At 43.7% G+C, this 21,319-nt stretch overlaps 1 protein-coding gene across 3 annotated transcripts in view; it reads right to left on the bottom strand.

The window, feature by feature from the left end:
- Positions 1-3,805: 3,805 nt before the first annotated feature.
- Positions 3,806-21,319, bottom strand: part of LOC106935543 (roundabout homolog 3-like) — a 97,889-nt gene continuing 80,375 nt past the window's right edge. For 2 of the 3 annotated variants that reach the window (XM_015016049.1, XM_015016051.1), the window contains 17 exons: positions 20,521-20,602; positions 18,115-18,283; positions 16,294-16,582; positions 15,985-16,201; positions 15,551-15,675; positions 15,219-15,402; positions 14,146-14,379; positions 13,640-13,679; positions 13,365-13,504; positions 13,006-13,290; positions 11,986-12,130; positions 11,311-11,505; positions 9,217-9,410; positions 8,991-9,098; positions 8,273-8,440; positions 7,074-7,216; positions 3,806-4,138 (listed from right to left, as the gene is read on the bottom strand). In XM_015016049.1, coding sequence (XP_014871535.1) covers positions 4,127-4,138; positions 7,074-7,216; positions 8,273-8,440; positions 8,991-9,098; positions 9,217-9,410; positions 11,311-11,505; positions 11,986-12,130; positions 13,006-13,290; positions 13,365-13,504; positions 13,640-13,679; positions 14,146-14,379; positions 15,219-15,402; positions 15,551-15,675; positions 15,985-16,201; positions 16,294-16,582; positions 18,115-18,283; positions 20,521-20,602 — 2,730 coding nt within the window. In that variant the 3' untranslated portion in view covers positions 3,806-4,126. The remainder of the gene's footprint in view (positions 4,139-7,073; positions 7,217-8,272; positions 8,441-8,990; positions 9,099-9,216; positions 9,411-11,310; positions 11,506-11,985; positions 12,131-13,005; positions 13,291-13,364; positions 13,505-13,639; positions 13,680-14,145; positions 14,380-15,218; positions 15,403-15,550; positions 15,676-15,984; positions 16,202-16,293; positions 16,583-18,114; positions 18,284-20,520; positions 20,603-21,319) is intronic. The other variant, XM_015016050.1, reaches the window with a different exon arrangement.

Genomic DNA, 21,319 nt, shown 5'->3' with positions numbered 1-21,319 from the left:
CCTGTCGGCGCCGACAGGTTGGTCTTAAGAGGGGGACATCAAGAAGAAAACCATCAATATAAGAAAACCATAAGAAATCCCAGTTACAGCATGCAAGAAATGCAACTTTATATCTTAAATACAAACATAAACTTGAGGGGTTTCACTTTGGTCAGAATTTAACTAAAAATGCATTAAAACTGTTCAGATCAAAGCATGTACTTGGTTAGAATGAAACAGTCAGCGTTCAGACCTAAATCCAACTGAGAATCTGTGGAAAACAATTTTAATATATTTTCGCAGAATCAGCCCATCCAATGTGACTGAGCTTAACTAATTTGGGCAGGAATGTAAGTCTCTAGAAGCTGGTAGAGAGGCAGCCCAGTAAAAGCCGATTCAATGAAGCACTAGCTCAGGTGGGCTGAATACAAATGCATGCCACACTTTTCAGATCTTCATTTTTACAATTATGTGCTAATATATATTGGTCTATCACATAAAATCACAATAACATTCTTGTAATACATTGTTCTTAATTTTGTCAAATTACAGCAGCACTCTGGTAATTATTATACACACATGCTGCTGTATTCACTCAGAGGGACTGACGTAGCAGATGCGCGCCGCACTTTTCAGACATTTATCCCTCATTGGCTTAGGAGTTTTACAAGACGCTGCCTGTTGATCACTCGATCACAGAGCTCAAACCGAACGACCAGACCAGTGGTTGTGTGCGCTAAGCTATTGGGTGTGAGCATGTTGAGGCGCAGCGAGCGTCACAGAGCTCCCCGCGGGGGGTACTCCATGCCTTGTTGGAGGTGAAGGGAGTACGCGGTGCCCTCTCAGAGCAGAACGTTCCACCAATTTCATGCTCCTCAGTGTGTGCAGCTCTCATCCGCATGCAATGCAGCGTAGAGTCAGGTTGAGGCAGTGTGTGTGTGTATGTGTGTGTAATGAGCAAGCAGAACTTCAGCAGTAACACAGTTGTGTTGTCCGTTTTAGACTCGTCCCTTAGATCTCGCCGCTGCTGGAAGCTGCAAAGCACTTGGTTTGTAAACGGAGTTGATGAAGCAGCTTTAAGCTGCTGCTTAGCAGTGTGCAGCAGAACAGGCAGCAGCGTTCGGCCTTCCTCCCTCAGTGATCGGGTCGGTCTACTTTCTGTAGTTCAGCTGGATTGAGATGGGCGGTATTATGTAAAACTGACTTTCTGGAGTCTTGAGAGAGACCGAAGCAATTTCAAGGAGTCAAATTACAAAGTCAAATTTATTTTCTATTCAGCATTTTTTATAAAAGGCTACATATTTTATTTGATTGTGCTATAAAATCCCACTACATGCCAGGAAAAGTATATAACACTGCCCTTTTAAGAGAATGCTGCTGTTTGGGATTGCTTCCTTCCAGGCAGAGTCTCGGCTTTCCGCTCTTTGTTTGCTGGTGGGACTACAACAGAAGCTATTCAATTCAGTTTATTTACCTAGCGTCAATTGTCAACAAATATTGCCTCGAGGCGCTTTACAAAACAAGGTGTGTGTTTGACAGGTGAGGACCTATAAACTCTACGGTTCTGGCTTCAAATCAGAGCCATTCCAGAAGCATGCACATAGTAAGGTTTTCTACCTTTGTGTGTAAAATAAATAAATTGATCAACTGTGTCAAAATTTTAAGTCTTTTAGGTCACTGACCTAATTTTTATTAATGATTTGAACGTAAATCCAGAAACTGGGAGATTGGTTTGAGTTACTGCAGCAGCAATAACTAGCTAACTTTTAAAAATGCTATTCCACACCAGTCCCCCTCCTCCACCTTCCTGCTCTCTCACCCGAAGAAGTGAAGCTCTTTGCCCGTTAATAATCCAGTCACAGCCCAGCCATCTGGTCCGGCGATGTTTTCCACCAGTTTACCTGAAGAACGAGACCGATGTTTTGAGGCGTAGCAGAGTTTGGTTGCTAGCTAAAGGAAAGAAGACTTTCCACCAAGCTCAACTTCGATTCGACAAACTGAATCCTGAATGGAGCCCAATTTCAGCAGTCGGATGGGTGGAGGGTTTTAAACCTACAGACTCAAATTGTGAGCTCGACAAAGAGACGCAGTGAAGTTAGGAAAATTAGTTGGAACATTAATCTCAGAGGACTAAATTACCACAAACAAGATTGACAATCTGGCAGCACTGAAGGGTCCAGCCGGTCATTTTAACTGTGACTTGATGGGGAAGTCGAGTGAGCAGCTCAGGAAGTGAGGGTCAGAAAAGAAAAAGAAAAAAAAAAAACACTGAATCATCCCAAGACCATGAACAATAGCTGTTTATTTATAAAATATCTTCAGTTTCCTACCTCACACAGATATTTTAGTCCTCTACAACGCAGTTGCCAGGACATCTAGAGGAAGTCCACAGAATAAAAAGGGTCAGAAAACATGAACATTACAGGCATGACCGTCATTTCTCACCAACATAAATGTTTTATCCTTCTTTTACATTTTTTTTTTTATTCACACCAAACTGCCTGGATTGTTTTGGTTGAGGATTTGGTGTTCATTTCGATCCCACTGTGTTTTGGGGCACAAGTGAGAGGAAGCCCACTCCCATGGATAAGAAGCAAGCGAGGGAGCTTCATTGGTAGCTTATGCTGTGTCTGCTAGATTACAATGGTTTTCAACACCTTCGTCAGCAATAAAACGTCTTAAACATGAATTTTTCTCCGATTGTAGTTTTGCTCAACATTTGGTGGCAGACTGAATGGCTTTGTTCATTTCCAACCTCTGTACAGGCAGACTGCAGTTATAAAGCGGCACAGAAAATCAACATTATCGATCACACCTCCTCCGCCTGTTCTCCGATTGGCCTGCCTGGAGGAAAATCAACCAGAGAAATTGAGCTCAATGGGAGAAATCCTAGATGGGGCACTGATGGGAAATGAGAATTGAGCAGAATTGGGTAGGAAAGCAATCAGACAACTGGATGGAGGATGCATCTGAGAGAATAACATTCCTTGTACTGTCCATCCATGATTCCTGCCGAACATCAGTCCTTCTTTGACGATGTTCTTAGACAGAGGTGACCCCGTTTGGTTCTCCAGGTGTTGTCCAGATGTCTTCTCTTCACAGTGCAGACGTCCTCACACCCACCCAGCGCTCTGTCCTCAGCAGGAGACAGTCGTGGGACTTGCTGGGCCTCCTAAGTCTTTTTCGTCGCTGCTGAACGTCTCTTCTTGATGATATTGTGGTTTCAGCTGAACTCTTTCCCAGACTCATGGTACGTACAGCTGAAAAGAAGAACGTGGGCTCAAATCTTGATCAGCAAATGTATTTTTATTGTACATTTACAAAACAACAAGAGTACAAAAGGTCAGCCCACAGACATGTTTTTTTTTTGTTTGTTTGTTTCAGAAGGAGAATAAGAAAATTTCTTTTCAGAACTGCAGCAAACGGTCTCTCAGATGTAAAAAGGGGGAAGGGTTGAGTTGGGGGGTGGGTCATACAAGAAGGGGTACAATCAAACTTTCATAAAGCCTGTCAGTCAGCCAGCGCAGTGCTGCAGAAAAACCAAAGGAATCATAGAGAAGTATGACATTCGTAACGGACACCTAGGATGCAGGGATCCCGGCAGGGAGGCGCTCGGGGCAACAGGCGTCCCTCCGGGATGTTTTTGGCTTTTCCAACTTCTCTCCTCAACCAGCAAACACACTTTGTGCTTCTTATTTTCTGTTGTTTTGCCATGACAACAAGAGTGCAACAGTAGTTAATGCTTTTCCCTAAAGGTTTACATATTGACAAAAAAAAAAAAAAAAAAGTTGGCACATTCAAGAAGACGTTTTCCATAATAACACACTTTTTTTTTTTTATTGACTTTTTTTGTTTTTGTTTTGTTTGATCATCATAAATACAATATACGTCTCTCTCCCTGTATCCAGAGCTCACAAAAGAACATTACAGACAGGTATTTACAAAATAAGGAAAACGGAGTGGACTCAAACTCATAAATAATTATAGTAATACCAAAAGTCCGTTTTTACTCATTTCACAGCAACAAGTGTAGCTTGATGAGAACTGGTAGCGTCTCCTCGTCTTTAGTCCCGGTGTGTCGGTGGTGAAAAGATGGGGAGGGGCTGATGGAGGCATCACAGGTTTCCTGACGGCTTCACTGAGCTCCTTATCTCATTTCCTAGAAGCAATCAAAAATAAAATGTTTTATTATTATTATTATTATTATTATTATTATTACGGGCATTGTAAAGCTTCAACACTTCATGTTAATTAGCCGGAAAATACCTAAAAAGTCACTTGGTCTGAAGGCATGACAGCATTTGGTAGCATTATTATGAAAAATGATTAAACTTCATGAGTTAGCATTGTTTTGATTCATGCTGCTGTTCGGTTGGCTACAAGAAGGCTTTGATTGGTAACTATAAAGACAAATGTCAAAGTTTGGAATTATTTTCAGTCCACTTGTCACTTTCACTGTAATGTTTTTCTCTATAAAGAATCGAGCAGCAAAAATTTATGCTATTCTCTGCAAAAAGTAATTGAAATCTAGTCCTATTTTTTTGTAATCAGGCTGCATTGACAGTGAAATGACTTTTAAAATGTTTGAATTAAAACTTAAAAAAAAAGACTCTTAAAAAAAGAGTTTATGTTTAAAAAAGAAAATAAAGCTAATCTAAATTTAAAAGCAGATTTATTGGAGTGTAAAATGGAATATTTAACAGGGAGTCACAACTTTGACTGGACTTTCTGTTACTTATAAAGGAGGCTCACAACCTGAATACCCCGAGGCTTTATTTGGATTGCAGACTCATTCAATTCAGCCCATGAAGTGTTGAATTATCACTAAATTGCTCATAATCCAGTATATAAATCCATTTCTTTTCGAATGACGGGGTTTTTAGTCAGCGTAGTTCTCTCACAGCAGGTAAACCAATCTGACTCGGACTCTGAAAGGCGGCAGTCACCGGGTATGCCGCTGAGTGCTCCTCATCGGCACTTAAGAGCCAGGGACCGGGCTCATCATTTCTGTTTTCTTTCACTTCATGCAAAGATTTGGTGGGGGATGTTTTCAAAATGCTCCCTGACATTCAAATGAAGAAAAAAGAAAATGTTTCAAGTAAATTTTGAGGTCTTAGTGGTTTCTTCCTGTCTATCTTAAAAAGTCATTCATTTTAAATATGTATGCATTAAATAATTTATTCGTTTTGGTTTTATTTTTATTAAAAAAAAAAAAAAATTGGATATTCCTTGGTACTTGACAAAATTAACAGACAGAGGGGCGTCTAATTCTGCCATTTAAATTCAGAATTTAAATGTCAGAATGGATGACTGGTGCCAGATTTCAGACTTGTGACTCTTGAGAAGAATATTTGTTCCTGTGTCTGGATTCAAAACTTATGCATTCATTTGGAAATTTGTGCTACGAGAAAGAGATGTGAGAAAAAATGTGTGAGAGGCAACGACCTGGAGACCTAACAGACCGGCACCATCCCAATCTGAACCCGCCGGACGTCTAGATGCTGATACGGTCTCCTACAAACTTCCTTTTCTTTGTTGCCAACAAGCAGCTACATTTTCTGTTACAGAGACCTACAATAATATAGTTTGTTGAGCTCTGGTGTCTCAGAAAAGTCAAAATTCCTGTTTTAAAAACTTTGAAACAGCTTGTCATGATTAATTTCGTATTAAAGTTGGCGTTTATTCATCTCATGATAAAAGCTGGTGCTAGCTAATTTTAGTTAGCATGCTAATGTTAGCATATTTCCTAAAGTAATCTGTCAAAAATTCTAATAGCGATTTATTTTGAAATGAAGGGTTTCCATCGCTGCATTCTGGGGTACACTTTAGTGGAAAATACGTGTTTTTCGAATTCATGAGATTGTCTGTTTCCGTGAATTTTTTTCGTAACAAGTGCTTTGAAATAATTATTGGCATTTATGATGTTAAAAAATGGGGAAGACATTCAAGTTCTTCATCTGAAAGTCAGGAACTGGTGAAAATACCACATTATTCCTTTGAACATTTTAATGGAAAATGTTCAATCTACCCCGGGTATACTGGTCCTAGACTGACCTTAAGGGTCAAAGGACATAAGAAAGCAGTGAGCCCCCCCCCCCACCCCCCCCCACGAGGAAGAAGGAGCCTAATCCAGGCTTCCTGCACAAACATCCCAAACTTTACAGCGGGACAGGAACATGCTTTCATGTCCATGGGAGGGTGTAAAAAGCCCAGAGAGGGTCATCCAGGAGCCTCTGGGGGATCGGCTGGGGGTGGTCCCTGCTGCTCCATAGAGGAGCAGAAGAGGTTACAGGGTAGCTCTGTATGTGTGGTCATGGTTGCCACTTTTACAGGTCAGATAAGTCTGTTCAGCTGACCTCTGACAGACTGCACTGTCAGGGGTCAGGCTTTTCCTCCCACACAAAACCGTACTGACACCTCAGGATGCAGCTTTACAAAGAACAAATAAAGTACAATGATGCAGCGCGGAATAGGGACTGCTAGAAAAATAAAACGAAAAGTAATTTTAGACTTTTTTTACATTTAAAGTGGCAAAAAGAATAAAATAAAGAAAAAATAGTAAATGTTCATTTTTTAATTTGCATTTCTGTGTTTTTTCTCTCTCTCTCTTTGTTCCTATTGACTGAAGACGCAGCAATTGAATTTCAGAGATGATTCAGCCTTGTAATATTAAGCTGCAGTCAGACCAGCTTTCACCGTCTAACCTACTGTCATGTCAGACATTGTAAGTGTTGTCTGTGCAGCTCAGAGTCCCTGCGGAGCTTTCCATTCCACCGGCGCAGCTCCCTCCGCCATAAAAGACACCGTCTCGTCACCAGAGAGCCTGCAGGGGGTGCATTTGAAGGAGCGCTCCCACGGAGAAGTGTGCCCTCTGAAGAGCACTCCAAATGGAGTGGTGGGCGTGTACACTTAATCGTTTCCTACTGTAAAGCTTAGTGAGTAGGAAGTAATGCTAGATCTGCGAACCCGAGAGCATCCCGGTGTGTGTGTACGAGCGTAACGCCGAACTGTGGCGGAAGTAGTTTTTATTTCTCAGTGTGTTTACAAGTCGAGCAGAGATCTGATGAAGCTCAAAGACCAAACTGTTTTTCTACCTCGTTGTGTTTCCTGGCTGAGCTGAGCCCCCGAGAGCCGGTGGAGCCTCTGGAAGAGGAGCTCCCCGTGGTCGAGCAGTTACCGGACACCTGACCCCTGGAGAGGTAGCCGCTCTTACCGCTGTACACCACCACTTCCTCATCTGACGAGGCAAAAACAAAGAGAAGACACAGAAACAGAATGAAGGCTGCTGGTGGAAGATGCTTATGAAAAAAAAAAGGCAGAAAAGGTCATTTATTCCGACGTCATTTCAGCAGTGATGAGCACAATTCCGCTAAAGTGCTAATAGCAGAGCTAATTTTTCATGTAGCGTCTTTTGCTAACATTTTGGCATGCTTAGCTTCCCCTGAGTTCATTTTTCCGGAAACATTCTTGGCTGTCTTGTAAGTTTTTGGATGAATAAAGCTTGACATGTGTTAAAGTTCTGGTTATTGGCTGTTATGAATTCGTCAAGTAGTTTGATATTCATGCCCTTATTTTGAAATGGGTGAAAACGGTTTATGCAGCAGTTCCGTTTCCTTCCTTTGCGTTCTTCACCTGTGATGTGAAAGTCGTGTTCAAAAGAACGCGACCACACAACAATAAATTTCCTCCTGCTGACAGGAACTTATTATGTCGGAAAATATTTTATGTCATTGACACATTTGGAGTATCAATATGGTTGAAATTGGTGCTTTAGCGCTTCAGCGTCCGCTAAATACTTTATATTTGTTGCTCTTTAGAGCTAGCATAGCTAATGTCTATGATTAGAGTTTAATGATTAGCACAGCTAACATTTTAGCTAGCAGTGCCCACCGCTGTGTTTTAGTAACACATTTTAAGCATAACGATATCTGACTAGCTACCACTTTACCAGCTAGCTCATTCTAGCCAATGACTGAACACCTACATATTTCAGATAATCAATACTAATGCTGCAGGGGCAATTTATGAATCACTGAACATGTTTTTTTTTTCATTATTATTTACAGCCAACATCTTGCTGCCAAAGAGTCACTCAGAAAGAATGACTCAACAAAGTTGGTCTCACTTTACTTCCATGTGGAGGGGAAACACTGCAGTGCAGTAGCAGAGCGTGACGCAGCGCTATCTGCTGTGGGCCGTGTTTACCAACTGGAACCACTGGAGACCGGTTCTATCTGGAAGTGGGTCCCTCTAAACGTACGTGACGCGACGAGCCGCAAACATGTCTTCTTACTGTCTGCATGTTTTTGTCCCGAGCCTTTCCGCTGGTGGCTGTTGCTGCTGTACTCGCTCCTCTCCAGGGAGGACAGGGCGCTGTTTGCCAAGCTGCTGGTCTCCACACACCCCTGGGGGCCCTGAAGCCTGTCCTCCTCTGGGGGGGGCTCCGGAGGTGGGGGGAGGTCTGAACAACACAAATGAGGAATATAAAAAAAAACACAAAAAAAAACACTTAAGCCATAATAAATAATTTCCTTCTAGTTTATAAAGGCTGTTGGGCTAATTATAGTGTCTGTTATGTAACAGCTGTATATGCTTTCAAAAGAATACTTGGCTGCAGTTCATTTAATTGCCTCACATTTAGAGAGCGAGAACATGTCAGACCGCTTACGGCTCGGTTCTCATTTAGAAAATGAGCGAATTTAAAGGAGCAAAAACATTCTGCTTGTTAAAACAAAGAGTTCTGATTGTGACTCACAGGGAGCCAGCCGCATGTTTAGTGTTCAGAATATGGCCGCTCTGCAGTTTCTCTCATCATCATCATCATCGTCATCAGAAATGTTTGCGTATTACACGTAGATCAACACACAGATTCTACACGCGTGAAATCTATAAGTGGTAGCGATGCGGCCTCTCACCCTGTGGTTTTCAGTAATACAGCATTTCCTTCGCAGACACTTCCTGAGTGTGGGAACATGTGAATAGAGAGCAGTGGGTTTCTGAGTGTTTCTCACCTCCTTGAATATCTCTCCTGTACGCTGAGGTCTTGGACGCCTTTTTCTTCACTCTGGACTTTGGGTTGGGAGGAGTGCAGGTTTCTGCTGGGGAGGAGCGGCTGTGCACTGTGGCAGAAAGACGACGTTCAGACAGAAGCAGAACGACACAAACAGAAGCTGCCGAATGTTTGCGCATCGACAGCTATGGGCCTGCAGTGCGTGAACACGGCGGCGGCGGCTCTACCAGGCGTAGTTGCGCCGTCTTCATTCACTGTCGGCGCCTGGCCGTGAAGGCAGCAGTGGGCGGGACTTTGGAACTGCAGCGTGCCAGCCTCCGTTGAGCCGAGAAGCTGTTGGCCGCAGAGGCTGGGGTTGGACTGGGTGAGTGGTGGGCTCGGTGCCTGGGGAACTGGAACTGGACCGCAGGGTAACCTTCTGCTATGGGAGGGAAGGGCAACGTGTCACCGACTGAGGCTGAGCTGATAGGAAGCGGGGTTTGCAATAAAAGAATGTGTATGGTTTAGAATCTGTAGATTTATTGTCTGGTTTCTCCCATAATGACTGTAAACCTGTCCTACATAGGATTAATACTGTCACAATGGTTTAAGAAATGTAAAATTGTATCTTAAGAGTGTCACTTCCCTGCTTGGAAAAACAGAACAGACACTTGACATGCTATTGGCTGGCAGCTGAGCAATATTCACTTTGCTCGGCACTGATTGGCTGTGCAAAGATAAGGAAGAACGTTGACGTTAGCTTTTGTGTCAACGCTAAAGTCGTTGTCACTGCTTATCAATGCATATTAAGGCATATTGGATGTTAGAACTACTGAGATTCTCAAGATTTCAGCTCCTGGAAGAAATGTCACAAATTAGGCATATGAGCTATATATCAATTTTCTTGTATTGATTACATTGAAATATTGATTATTTTGACAACCCTGATGTTGACAAATACTGTATACATCAAACTTGAAATAACTTCACTGTCTTTACACCGTCTATGATTAAATATTTGTCTTTCTTAAAGTACACTTAATCCATTTTTTTTGTTTAGTTTTTCATACTGCTCCAACTTTCCCCTCCTCTAAGACTTACGGAACGGCTTTCTGCTTCTGCTCTTTCTTTACCTTGTTTATATTTTACTTCAAAAGCCTGAGATAATGTGAAAAACACCAAAGCTGAAGACTCGACATTTGTTTCTATTTTCCCAACAATAAATCCACTTCTTTATCAGCGCTTCCACTGTTTTGTTATGAATTTGGCAACTTTCCCCCGAAACAGAATAGTCAACACTACGTTAAATCCCCTGGTATAAACTGAGCTAGATTTTGTTCAGAAAAGTCTCGCTGAAATCCAAGCAGACACAAGCAAACAACATAATCTTGTAGTGCATCTAACGACAGCGTGCCTTTTTTGCACAGCGGTGCTTATAGATTTCAAATATATATTTTGCTGTGAGGTAAAAATGTTCCTTTTCTGTCCTCTTGGCACCCATTCAATTTGTGTCAGAAAGTCATGGTTTAAATTTTGTGGTGAGGAAAACTTGAGAAACTTTAAGCAAAAAAAAAAAAAAAAATCCAACTGCTGCTGCAGCTGAGGAGCATGTTTTCTCCGGCTTATAATCATTGATATTTGCTTTGTGAATCAGACGTTGAGATGAATTTCATCTCCATGATGGACATAATGCATTGGTGCAAGCTGATCTAACATCAAGTTGGTGTGCAGCTCAACATTGTGGTGCGGCTAGTGTGCAGTGCTTGTGCAGTTTTGATTATCTCTATTAATGCTGAGTTTTAACATTAAAGTGATCAAAAGCATCCAAACTTTAAGGCAATAAAGATCAGCATAACGGAACCCCCCCCCCCAAATTTAGACTACTCAGGAACTTTGAGACGAGTGGGCATCTAAATGCAATTAATGTGTTGTTATGATGCATTGGTGTACTTTATTAAATGGGAGATATTGTGTATCTTCCAGGCACATGGTGACATTTTCTAGCACAGTAAAGTGACCCCATTACCTTCAGTTGTTGTGAAAATGCTGGAGCTATGAAAACCATCTGGGGACTGCAGCTCCAAGGTGGAGTTTAAGGTAAATACTGCATGGGTTAGCGCTTAGGCACCTCTGAATGGTTGCCATGGGAGATTCAAGTATCCTTCAAACAAGCATGAGTCAAAGCAACACTCCAGGTTATGTTTTTGATGGTGGAATAGTCTTATGATTTGATATGAAGGTTATAAAAAAAAAAAAAAAGAATTGAGCTACGTGTGTGGGTGTGTTCCCATTTAAAAACACATTATAACTTTTCTCCGAAACATTAAGTCTGGTTAGCGTACCGTGCCAGCTGCTGGTCGGCGGGGGCTCTGGCTTCCTCGTGGGGCGAAGGAGTCAGGGTAGCGGTGGACTGGTGGCTGTAGGAGGTGGCTGGCGAGGACGTGACGTTCCTCTGAGGGGGGGCGGGGCCGTCCTCGCAGCCTTCCATCAGGTACGTCCTATCAGGAAGGGGCGGACACCACTCCTCCTCGTCCGACCTGCGGGTAAAACAAACGCGTTCGTACGGCGTGCTGCAGCTCCGGCCGGCTCCTTGGCTCGTGCATTGTTGGAATACATTGACACAGAGCCGCTTGTTTGCTCCTTGGTTCCTTCAGATTCAGCAAGCCATGAGGCTACTTAAAGATTAATGATGTTCTTTCAGGCTTGACTCGAGTTAGCCATTGGCAAAACTGCAGGGGGCTAAGCTTCGTCTTGGGTGGCACTGCTGCTCAGCCAGTGATAAGAAAGATGCTTTGCTTTGAGGTTAAAGAGAGCCAGTGCTAAGGAGGAAAAACAGCTAAATGACTTAGGCAATTGGCCGAGGCTGAGATAATCGGGTTGTTAAAGCCAGAGGCAAAAAACCCCAATGCTGGGTTCAATACTCCATGTGCCTGGCAGAGCCGAGGCTGAATCTGAGTGATGGTCCAGCTGGGTAATTGGTAACCTGTTTGTCTGAGAAAATCAGAAGTCTGTCTCACCTCGCGTCCATGTCGTCGTGCTGGAGCTGGCCGTCTTGCTCGCACTGGCCCAGCTCTCCAACTGGTGGAGGCGGGGGCAAGGCCTCCATCCACGTCAGAGACGGGGTCTTCACTGCCTTCCCCATCGCCTTCTGCTTGGGCTTACCTTCACATCAAACGCAGAAAAGAAAACCTTTTTAAAACAAAAGCTCTGGGAAAATGAGTCAGCCCACCATGGGCAGATATTCCTATAGCAACAAACCTCCAGGATGTAAATGTGTGGGCAGCAACAGGTAGTTATTTTAGTTCACTTCAAGGCTGCGACTAATGATTACCTTAGTAATCGATTATTCAAACGATTATTCTGGGTAAAATAAAATTTGCCACATTCTGCAGATTTTTCATTTCACCGCTAAAGACTTTTAAAATAAAATATTAGATGTACAAATAAATAAGTAGTTCAATTCCTTTTTTTCGATAAGAAAATAAATATTTTATTGCTGAAAATGCAATAAAATGAATAGAATATAAATGCAAAATGTACATATTTTATATATTTTTGTACTTTTATTTTTATAGCTTTGGCTTAAATGCTGCTCTGGGGGTGTTCTTTCAGCAAACGGCATTTTTTTGAGTCTGTATACTCCAGTTAACGAATAACGGACTCCTCAATTAGTTAATTATTTCAATAATCGATTCATCACAAATGTACTTACACGTATTCAGTGTATTTACAACAGTGTAACATATTAAAGTGCTACACAGTTGACTGTGTAGCACTTTGAGATTTTTTTCAAATGAAAAGTGCGGTACAAGTTGAATTGATTATTATTATTATTATTATTATTAATAAAAACATATTGGGAAAGTAACATGTCAGAACATACGACAACATATTTCCAGTAATACATCTGTAATTATATTTCCATTATATTTCCCTTTCGTAGCAGAAATGCATTTTATTTGGGTTTTTTCCTTTACATTTATACTTCCTCCATAACACCAAGATGAAATCAAACGTAAGCCTGCTTCTCGTCTTACCAGCGCAGCGATCCGGCTGTGCGTACTGAGCAGGCTGGGGCGGGCCGGGCTGGGTGATCCAGTGCCCTTCGTCCTGCTGCTCCCCGCTAAACGCTGCCCCCTGTGGCTGACTGGAGAAGGGCATGATGGAGGCGGTGGCGTACGGGGTGGTGGAGACGTTCTGGCCGTAGGTGAAGCTGTGCAGGTCCTCGCTGGTGGCGTCGATGGTGCTGTAGATGGGACCCTCCGTGGAGTCGCCCATGCTGTACTTCTCCGTCTGATTCAGATAGTTGGAGATCCCGGCTTCTGCGTGAGGGCGGAGTTTGTTCTCAGCAAACGTCGGCTGCCTCCCTGTAAGCGCTGGACGACGGCTCACCTACCGTTGTAGTATCTCTCAGCCGGGTCGTGGTTGGCCGTGCAGCAGTTGACGGCCTCCTTGCTGCTGTGGACCAGGTTGGTGGTGGGCCAGGAGTCCGCCAGCCACGGGTAGTTGCCCATGTTGCCCCCCAACACGCCAGGCCTGCAGAGACGTTACGGGTTCACTAGCAGAGCAGGTGAACAGGCTAGCAGAGAGCAAACTATTCTGAAGGAAAGTTTTCAGACATGAGGAGAACTGATCAAATGAGATTCTTTAGAAAGAAACGATTTGAGTTACCTTCCAGTGAGTCCTGATGCCTCAGCATGAGGGAACCCCACTGCAACAAGACAGAGAGAAAATTAGGTTTAGTGGGAGCGGGGTGACCGATGCACCACACGCTCTCCTCAGAACGCAACATAAAATATTCCACACATTCTCCTCGACGCTGACTAGGGAGGGAGGAAGGAATTACTGGAAGAAAGGGCAGAATTACATACGGAAGGAAAGAATGAAGGACGGGACGATACTGCTTCTATAATATAGAAATAAAGTCTAGAAATGGAAGTATTATTGATCCATTGTTTTCTTTTATTTTCCATAACCTACCTGTAAAATCCACCCAGATTTTTACCTCAGTTAAATATCACTCTGACTCCTCAAAACCTAATTCCATTTCCTGTGCCTCTGGCAGCAATATGAAATCCTCTTCCACAGGTAATTCCTGTGGCTTCTTTCATAAAGCGCCCGCTCAGACGGCAGACAGACAGGCAGCAGACTCCCACACGTCCCCGGCCGCTCCTGACCTGCCGGTGTGTAGGCGAAGGACGCCGTGTAGTGGCTCAGCTCCTTCCTCTTCTTGCGGCGGCAGTAGATCCACAGGCTGAAGCCCATGAGGATGACCCAGCAGGCGCCGCCGATGCCCGCGATGAACGCCGGCTGCTTGACCACGTCAGTGATCTGCTCGGCCAGGCTCACGCTGCCCTCTTCGCCGCTCCCACCGCCGCCGCCTGGCGCAGTCGGCTCCTCAGCTGGCAGCTCTGTGGAAACAAACGCAGACGTGACAACGGCTGAATAACATACTGTATGAACTGGAGCTTTAAATAGCAGGTCAATAAAAGCCTTATGAACCACGCAGGGAGATTTAAACAGACTGAAATTGTTTGATCTTACCTTTCGTATGGTCTCACTTTAAGGGACAAAGCAAGTTTTTGGTACATCACTAACATATGATCACATTACCAGCTAAAGTCACTCATTCATCTGATTCAAGCACTGTGTGTGACAAAAACCCCCCAAAAAAAACAAAATTAAAATGAAATGGTCTCGCAAAAACCTCTTCAGACCAGACGAGAGCTCAGAGTGAGCAAACATGGCCGACTGGAAAGAAGCGCTGGCAACAGTTTGTTTGGACAATGTTCAACAGAGACAAACAACACAAAGACGTTTACAATGTCCACCAGACTTTCTGGTCCACAACGGCAGTTGCTATGTGTCTTGGATTTCTGGCCAGGTTTTCGTCACGTCGCGTTCTGATTGGTTACATGCCTCATCCAACAGGCTGTTGTTTGTCAGGACGATCCAACATGTTGAATATCCCCAAATTTAGATTGGAGCGGTTCCGATTTCCTTCCGAGTGACCAGATCACTCCGAGGGACCAGATCACTCCGAGGGACCAGATCACTCTGAACACTCTTAAGAACCATCCCGATAATCATGGAGTCCTTAAGATTGTCGGAAGGGGGAAATTGGGATAAAAATCGGAATAACAGTCTTGCCATGTGAACGAGGCGCGAGCTGTAAAACACAAAACTGCCTCCCTTTGCAGTCCTTCCTTCAGCTAACTTTCTTCCTGCAGGAAGTTTTGAAGAAACTCACTGATGAGAACAGACACCGGATGACTGCGAGTGCCGACGCCAGCGCCCGTCACCGCCGCCACCTCCACCTGGTAGAGCACGCCGGGAATGAGGCCCTTCAGCACCGTGGACTGCGTGGTCCCGTCCACCGTCCGGTTGATGTAGTAGCGCGTCTGGTTATCGCCGCCGCTGCCCACGCACCAAACCTGTTGGGACACACTGCTTTTTATGCTCATACTCCAACAGCTGCCGAATGATTTTAAAGAAGCCTTTTTCGCTGTTTTTTTTTTTTTTTTTCCTCAAAATGGAGGAGATTTTACTCTGGACCTGGACCTGGGTAGAGGACGTGTTTACCCGGTACTCCTGGATGATGCCGTTCTGCATGTCGCTGGGTGGAGGCTCCCAGGAGACGCTGATGCTGGAGCTGTTGCTGAGCTTCACCGTTGCCACTGTGACTCCTCTGGGCGGCGCACTGGGCACTGCGAGAGGAGGCCGGTGTTTTATCGTTTAATCAAAAAGAATGGACTGCTTGTAAAGTCATGTAGAGAAATACATCAAGCTCCAGGTTTGTTTAGGCACTCTTCGGACTCAGGCAGGTCGATCCAGAGTCTGCTAAATTTTTTACTGACCAATAAAAAGCCCCGGGCTGCATACGTCAGTGAGTGGGGGAAGAATTTAATGAAAATACGAATCAATATAAACAAACTTAAACTGCAGAATGAGATAACATGGAGATCTGAAAGACCCATAAAGGCCTGCAGGCTCACAGAGTCCACTGCACTGATTACCTTCCTCTCGAGTTCGGATCAGCAGCGTTCGGCTGTCCTTGCCCTGGAACTCGTCGAAGTACGGACGGATCTTTATCTCGTACTCAGTTCCTTTGAGCATGCCGGTGAGGACGGTGCTGCGCTCTGAGGGTGAGTTGATGTCCTGGAGGAGCCAGGTTCCCCCGCTGGGGCGGTAGAACAGGCGGTAGCCCTGGACGTACGGAGACTGGCGGTCCACCTACACACCAACCACAGCTGGGTCAGCCAAGGGCTTAACGGAGGAAACAGAGCGTGGCAGCGAAGAAGAAGGAAATGGCGTGAGTCACTCACCGTCCAGGACACGCGGATGGAGGTCGTAGCGAGCATGACGGGGTCCTGCAGCTGGACAGCCACCTCTCCCAGCTCTCTCTGCACCTGCCGGTGGTCCACCCCTTGACCCGTGGGACTCACGTCCTGCGTCCTGACCGGCTCAGAGATGGGGCTGGGGTCGCTCAGGCCGTAGGCGTTGACCGCTCGGACGATGAACAGGTAGACGGTGTTGGGAAGAAGGCCTGTGATGGTGTGTGTTTCCATCTTCACCATGTCTGCTACAGTCTGCCATGTGCTGCCTGCTGACTGACTGTGTGGGGATTAAAGGGAAGTTAGAAGTGCTTACTTTACGAAGGAAGCATCGCTTGATTCCCTGGGGGCAATAAAATCCATGAATTACAGAGTATCGCCCACTGGCAAATGTAATATACATAAAAACAAAGGGGCTTTATGTGACAGAGCAAAACACAGCAGTACCACGCTGTGAAGTGGAGGGAAAATAAAACTGAAAAGTATTATTTTCAGTTCAGGATGGAGGGAGTGTGCAGTTCTCAAGTCTTGCCACACATCCTTAATGGAGTTTAGGTCTGGACTTTGACTGGGCCATTGTCACCCATCAATCTAGGCTCTCATCTAGGCTCATTTTCAACCCCCGTCCGCTCCTGATTGACGTTTGTAGCTGTGATGTAGAAGCACAAAATGCACAGCCCTTCATATTTACGTTCAGGAGTGAAGTGTTCTCTTTTACAGTAATAATAATAACTAATAGAAATATTTCAGGGCAGTTACGGGGCCTTTTTGGATCTTTCTTCTCAGATAAACAATACCTGTGACCCAAATTTGACCTAATGCAACTTTCTGTGTCAGTGAGTACTGGACCATTGCTTGTAGTAATGTAAGGATGTCGACGGGAAATGAGGGCTTGCTCTGGATTATGTGGCCCTCCCCCAGTGGATTACACACCATGCTTCCTTTCTCCTGTACCCTGTGAATTTATTCCAACTGGGCTTTAAGGTGAAGTCTAACAACTACTGAACACCAAGCAGGAAAATGACTCACGAGAACACGTTACACCTGCAGGAGGCCCTTTCAACTAGATTTTGTAAAACTCACATGAGGTCGGAGCAGAAATAGAGTCTCGACGGGGTGGGGGGGGAGCATAAAATATAATCTCGAAGATCAAAATTTAAGCAGCTCACCTCGGCACCTGAGGGAATGAAATTTTATTGCAAAAAAAAAAAACCTCACTGCTTCCTTCAATAGGTTTTCTACAGAATCGGTTTGCATCATTCCCTGCCACGGAGGACATCTGCATCCGATTAATCTCAGCCAGAGTTCCCTCTGCATCGAGTTGGAAGGATTTATTTTCTCTTGAAGCGTCTGCCTGTGTGGTAGTCGCCCCCACCAACCTCACTGAGTTTAATATAGTTGTAATGTATCCAGGGTGGACAACATCTCCAGTCATCCTGAGTACTCAGCGCTTCAAAAAACACAAATTTAACCCTTTGACTGGTGTAACGGGATAACCTGACATCAACATTTTTAATTGACTAAACTGTGTTTTTGTCTGATTGGCTCAGTCATTGCTTTGTGGCTGAAGATTATTAACCCCATGTGAGTGAGCTAAAAGTTTTTAATACAGCCTTTCTTTAAATCAAAGAATCACAGCTGGTATCGAGTTTCCTTGGACTAGGTAGAAAAATATAACGTTCTCTTATTCCTGTAGTGTTAGCGATTGATGTAAAGGAGTTTAAGCATCCGTCAAAACAAAACCCTTTCAATTTCAACAACTGAATTGAACAGGAAATGCACATTTCCCCTCCTCCCCCCAAAAAAACTCACCTGAAGGCCTCAATGATGTAGGAGGTGACAGCAGCTCCGCCCTCGTGAGCGTTGGGTTGCCAGGTCAGAGAGACGCTGTTCTTGGACACGTCTGTGACGATAGGCTTGTGGGGCGGGCCGGGCAGCTGGAAGGGCTCGGTGGCCTGAGCGACCGACCTGTCGGCGCTCTCTGCGCGGCGAAGGAAAAGAGCCGACGTGGTTATGGCGTTCGCTGTCAGAGCAGCCGCCGCCGCCGCCGCCGCGACATTTAGATTGTGCGTGGCTCCAGGAAGAAGAGCTTCCTTCCCTCTTACAGCTTTTTGCAATTAGTCTAACATTCAACAGCAATTGCCTAACAAGAAGCTTCAGCTTTACCTTAAAAGCGTTACAGAATATTATTATGCTGTTTCTCTCTCTTCCTGTGCCAGTTGTGAAGTTTCCTCAACCAGAAATACTCCATGTCCTCATGGGTTACGTAGAAAGCCAGCTGACTGTGCTCTCTGAGCTGAAATCGTAGCCGCTAACCGCCTCACCAGTGCAGCCATTAGCATGTTTCCAGCCTGGTTACAGAATCCTGTCGGCGTTATTCTTCACACTGCTGCACATTTACACACAGACCTGCTGGAAAATGTCCCCAAGGCTGCACGGGTTAATGATTTACTTAGACATTTGCTCAATTGGACTTTTTTTCTTTCTTTAACCAACAGCACAGATGCTACAGCTGACCAGATCACAGAACATGGCGTAAGTAGTGACGTTTGCCTCTTCACAAGTTTACATTATGGAGAATTTTTTCAGACAATCCAGAGTCAGAGACAGTGGAAGACGCATTAGACTATATTGTTATTTTTTACATATAAAAATAAATTCAATACATTAGAATATTACTTACCAGCTCATTTATTTTAGGATCTTTACCACTAAGAAAAAAACATTAGACAGAATAACTACACTCAGATGAGTGGTTGAAAGTCCCCATTCTCGTTAATTATGATGATTTTTCCATGTACAGCTAATGAAAACATGACATTTAAAATTGGAATATTACACTATTGTGTAATATTTATATGTATAGTCTGGTAAAAACAGACTCCTGGGTTGTACCCTTTGTTTCGTCCACAGGATCTGGACCCTCGATTATTGATTGAAATTGTACCCAGTCACTAAAGTTTGGCCGTGACATAGGCAATGCACCAGTCTGACGTTATGAAGCTGACCAGAAATGGCCTGCGCTCTAAACAACAATCCCCTGTGCAGAGAGAAGCTGAAGGAGGCAGCTGTTAATATCGAGTATTTGGAGGTGGACAACGCAGGCCGAACCGCTTCGCTCACTTCCTCTGTTGCCGTTACTAAAACTACAGACGGACCACAATTCTGGAACAGCGCAGAAAATCTACACAATTCACAACTTCTCCTTCTGTTCGCTGATTGGCCTGTTTGAAATGCTACTGGAGGAATAGGATCTCCAAGATCTGTGGAAAAGTTTGCACATCTGTCCGATTCACAAATCTTTGTAAAGGGAAAATGTGTGCCAAGATGGCGTTTTCAGGCAAACACTTTTCTATGCACTCTAGTGTCATTTAAACAAGACTACAAATGAGTGCTGTTGAAAAGCTGTTGAAGTTAAAAGCAGGGCAAAAGGGTGTAATTCTCAAAGAATCGTGCAGTTTGGCCACATATTTGGAATCAAATAGTTATTATTACATGAAATTCACTTGCAATTTCAATGCAAGATATAGGGGAAAAAAACTGCTTGTAGTGTTGCTTGTAAAAATTGAGGTCAACCATGTCACAGTTCATCTCATGAAACTGTTCTATGAAATGATCTTGTAGCATGTTTGTAGCAGAAGCTCATAAGTAGATCGCAAAGTTTCAAATTGTGACGTTGATGGTTGTGTTTATGCAATTTTTTCTTTAGTGTTGCTCCCTTTGTTAATGAGATGCCAGGACAGCAACGATATAAGATGCAATATATAACGGATCATGCATCTCCGAAAAGCAAAAAATGGGCAGGGGATGTCAGAAAATATTAGGGAAAAAAAATCTTTAAATGACTTGGAATGATGTTTCACCACTATGCTTGGGTTGAATAACTTGTTAACTAGTTGGCAACAAGATGAAAGACATCTTGCTGCCAGATGTCCAATATAAAATATCCACAATATAGGAATCTCACACCTATTTGCTCAGTTACTCTCAGGTAGTGAATTCCTTTTTTGGACAGGAAGTGAAGAACCACAGAACAAACTGTCTTGAATTTATCCTGGTTTCATTAAAAGAGACTCATTTTGTGTGCATTTTTATTGTCATTCCAGCTTTTTTTTTTTTTTTTTTGGTCATTTACAGTTGTACAATACTCCTGTGTTTGCATACTGCCTCGGGGGAGCTGTCATTTGCATGTAATTAAATCACACAGAGACAATTTACCTTTGACTGTGAGCACGCCACTCCAACTCGTCTCTCCACTGGAGCTGGAAGCCAGGCAGGTGTAAACTCCAGAATCCGTTTCCTGGCAACCACCAAATTGTGCATCATTAGTTTAGTGTGCTTGCGTGTGTGTGTGTGTGTGTGTGAGAGAGTGTGATGGTGTGTTAATGCATCCAATACAAGTGATTGGGACTAAATGTCATATCTCTCAAACCAGAATGTTTGTGCTCAGAATACTGAGCAGCAGGAAGTTGGCTGGGATGAAAAGCCAACACAACAGAGAGCTGATAATAACTTCACCTCTGGATCCCTTTCACAGCTAGGTAAAAAAAAAAAAAAAAGCCTTTTTAATATTGTTTTCCAAAGCCGTCTGGCAACCATTAATCCCAACATGTTTAATAAGTACACCTGAAATGGGACTTCAAGAGTCATTACCATGTTTCATGTTTCAGTCCTGGTTTTCATTTGATAGAATTAGCTCAGTTGTGCAGGTGTGAAACACAAAGGTTAGATCCCCTATTTTCAATCAAAAAATAAGCACAAAAAACACGTAGCGTTGACAAAAAGAGGAAGGATTTGGGCTGATGGAAGGACAGGAACAAAAAGAAGAGAGTTTTTAAAAGGTTAGGCTTTAAACACGCAGCGTTGTGTAAAAAGATTCATACAAATTGAACTTCTTCACTTTTTGTTACACGTTACGACCACAAACATGTTTTTATTGGGGTTTATTGTGATTGGCAAACACAAAAAAGTGCATTATACTGAGGTGAGAGGACAAGAATAAATGTTTTACTTTTTT

This window comes from Poecilia latipinna, unplaced genomic scaffold (assembly GCF_001443285.1).
Source record: "Poecilia latipinna isolate Pla-1442-1.1 unplaced genomic scaffold, P_latipinna-1.0 Scaffold1977, whole genome shotgun sequence".
NCBI lineage: Eukaryota > Metazoa > Chordata > Actinopteri > Cyprinodontiformes > Poeciliidae > Poecilia > Poecilia latipinna.
This window is presented reverse-complemented; position numbering and strand designations above follow the sequence as displayed.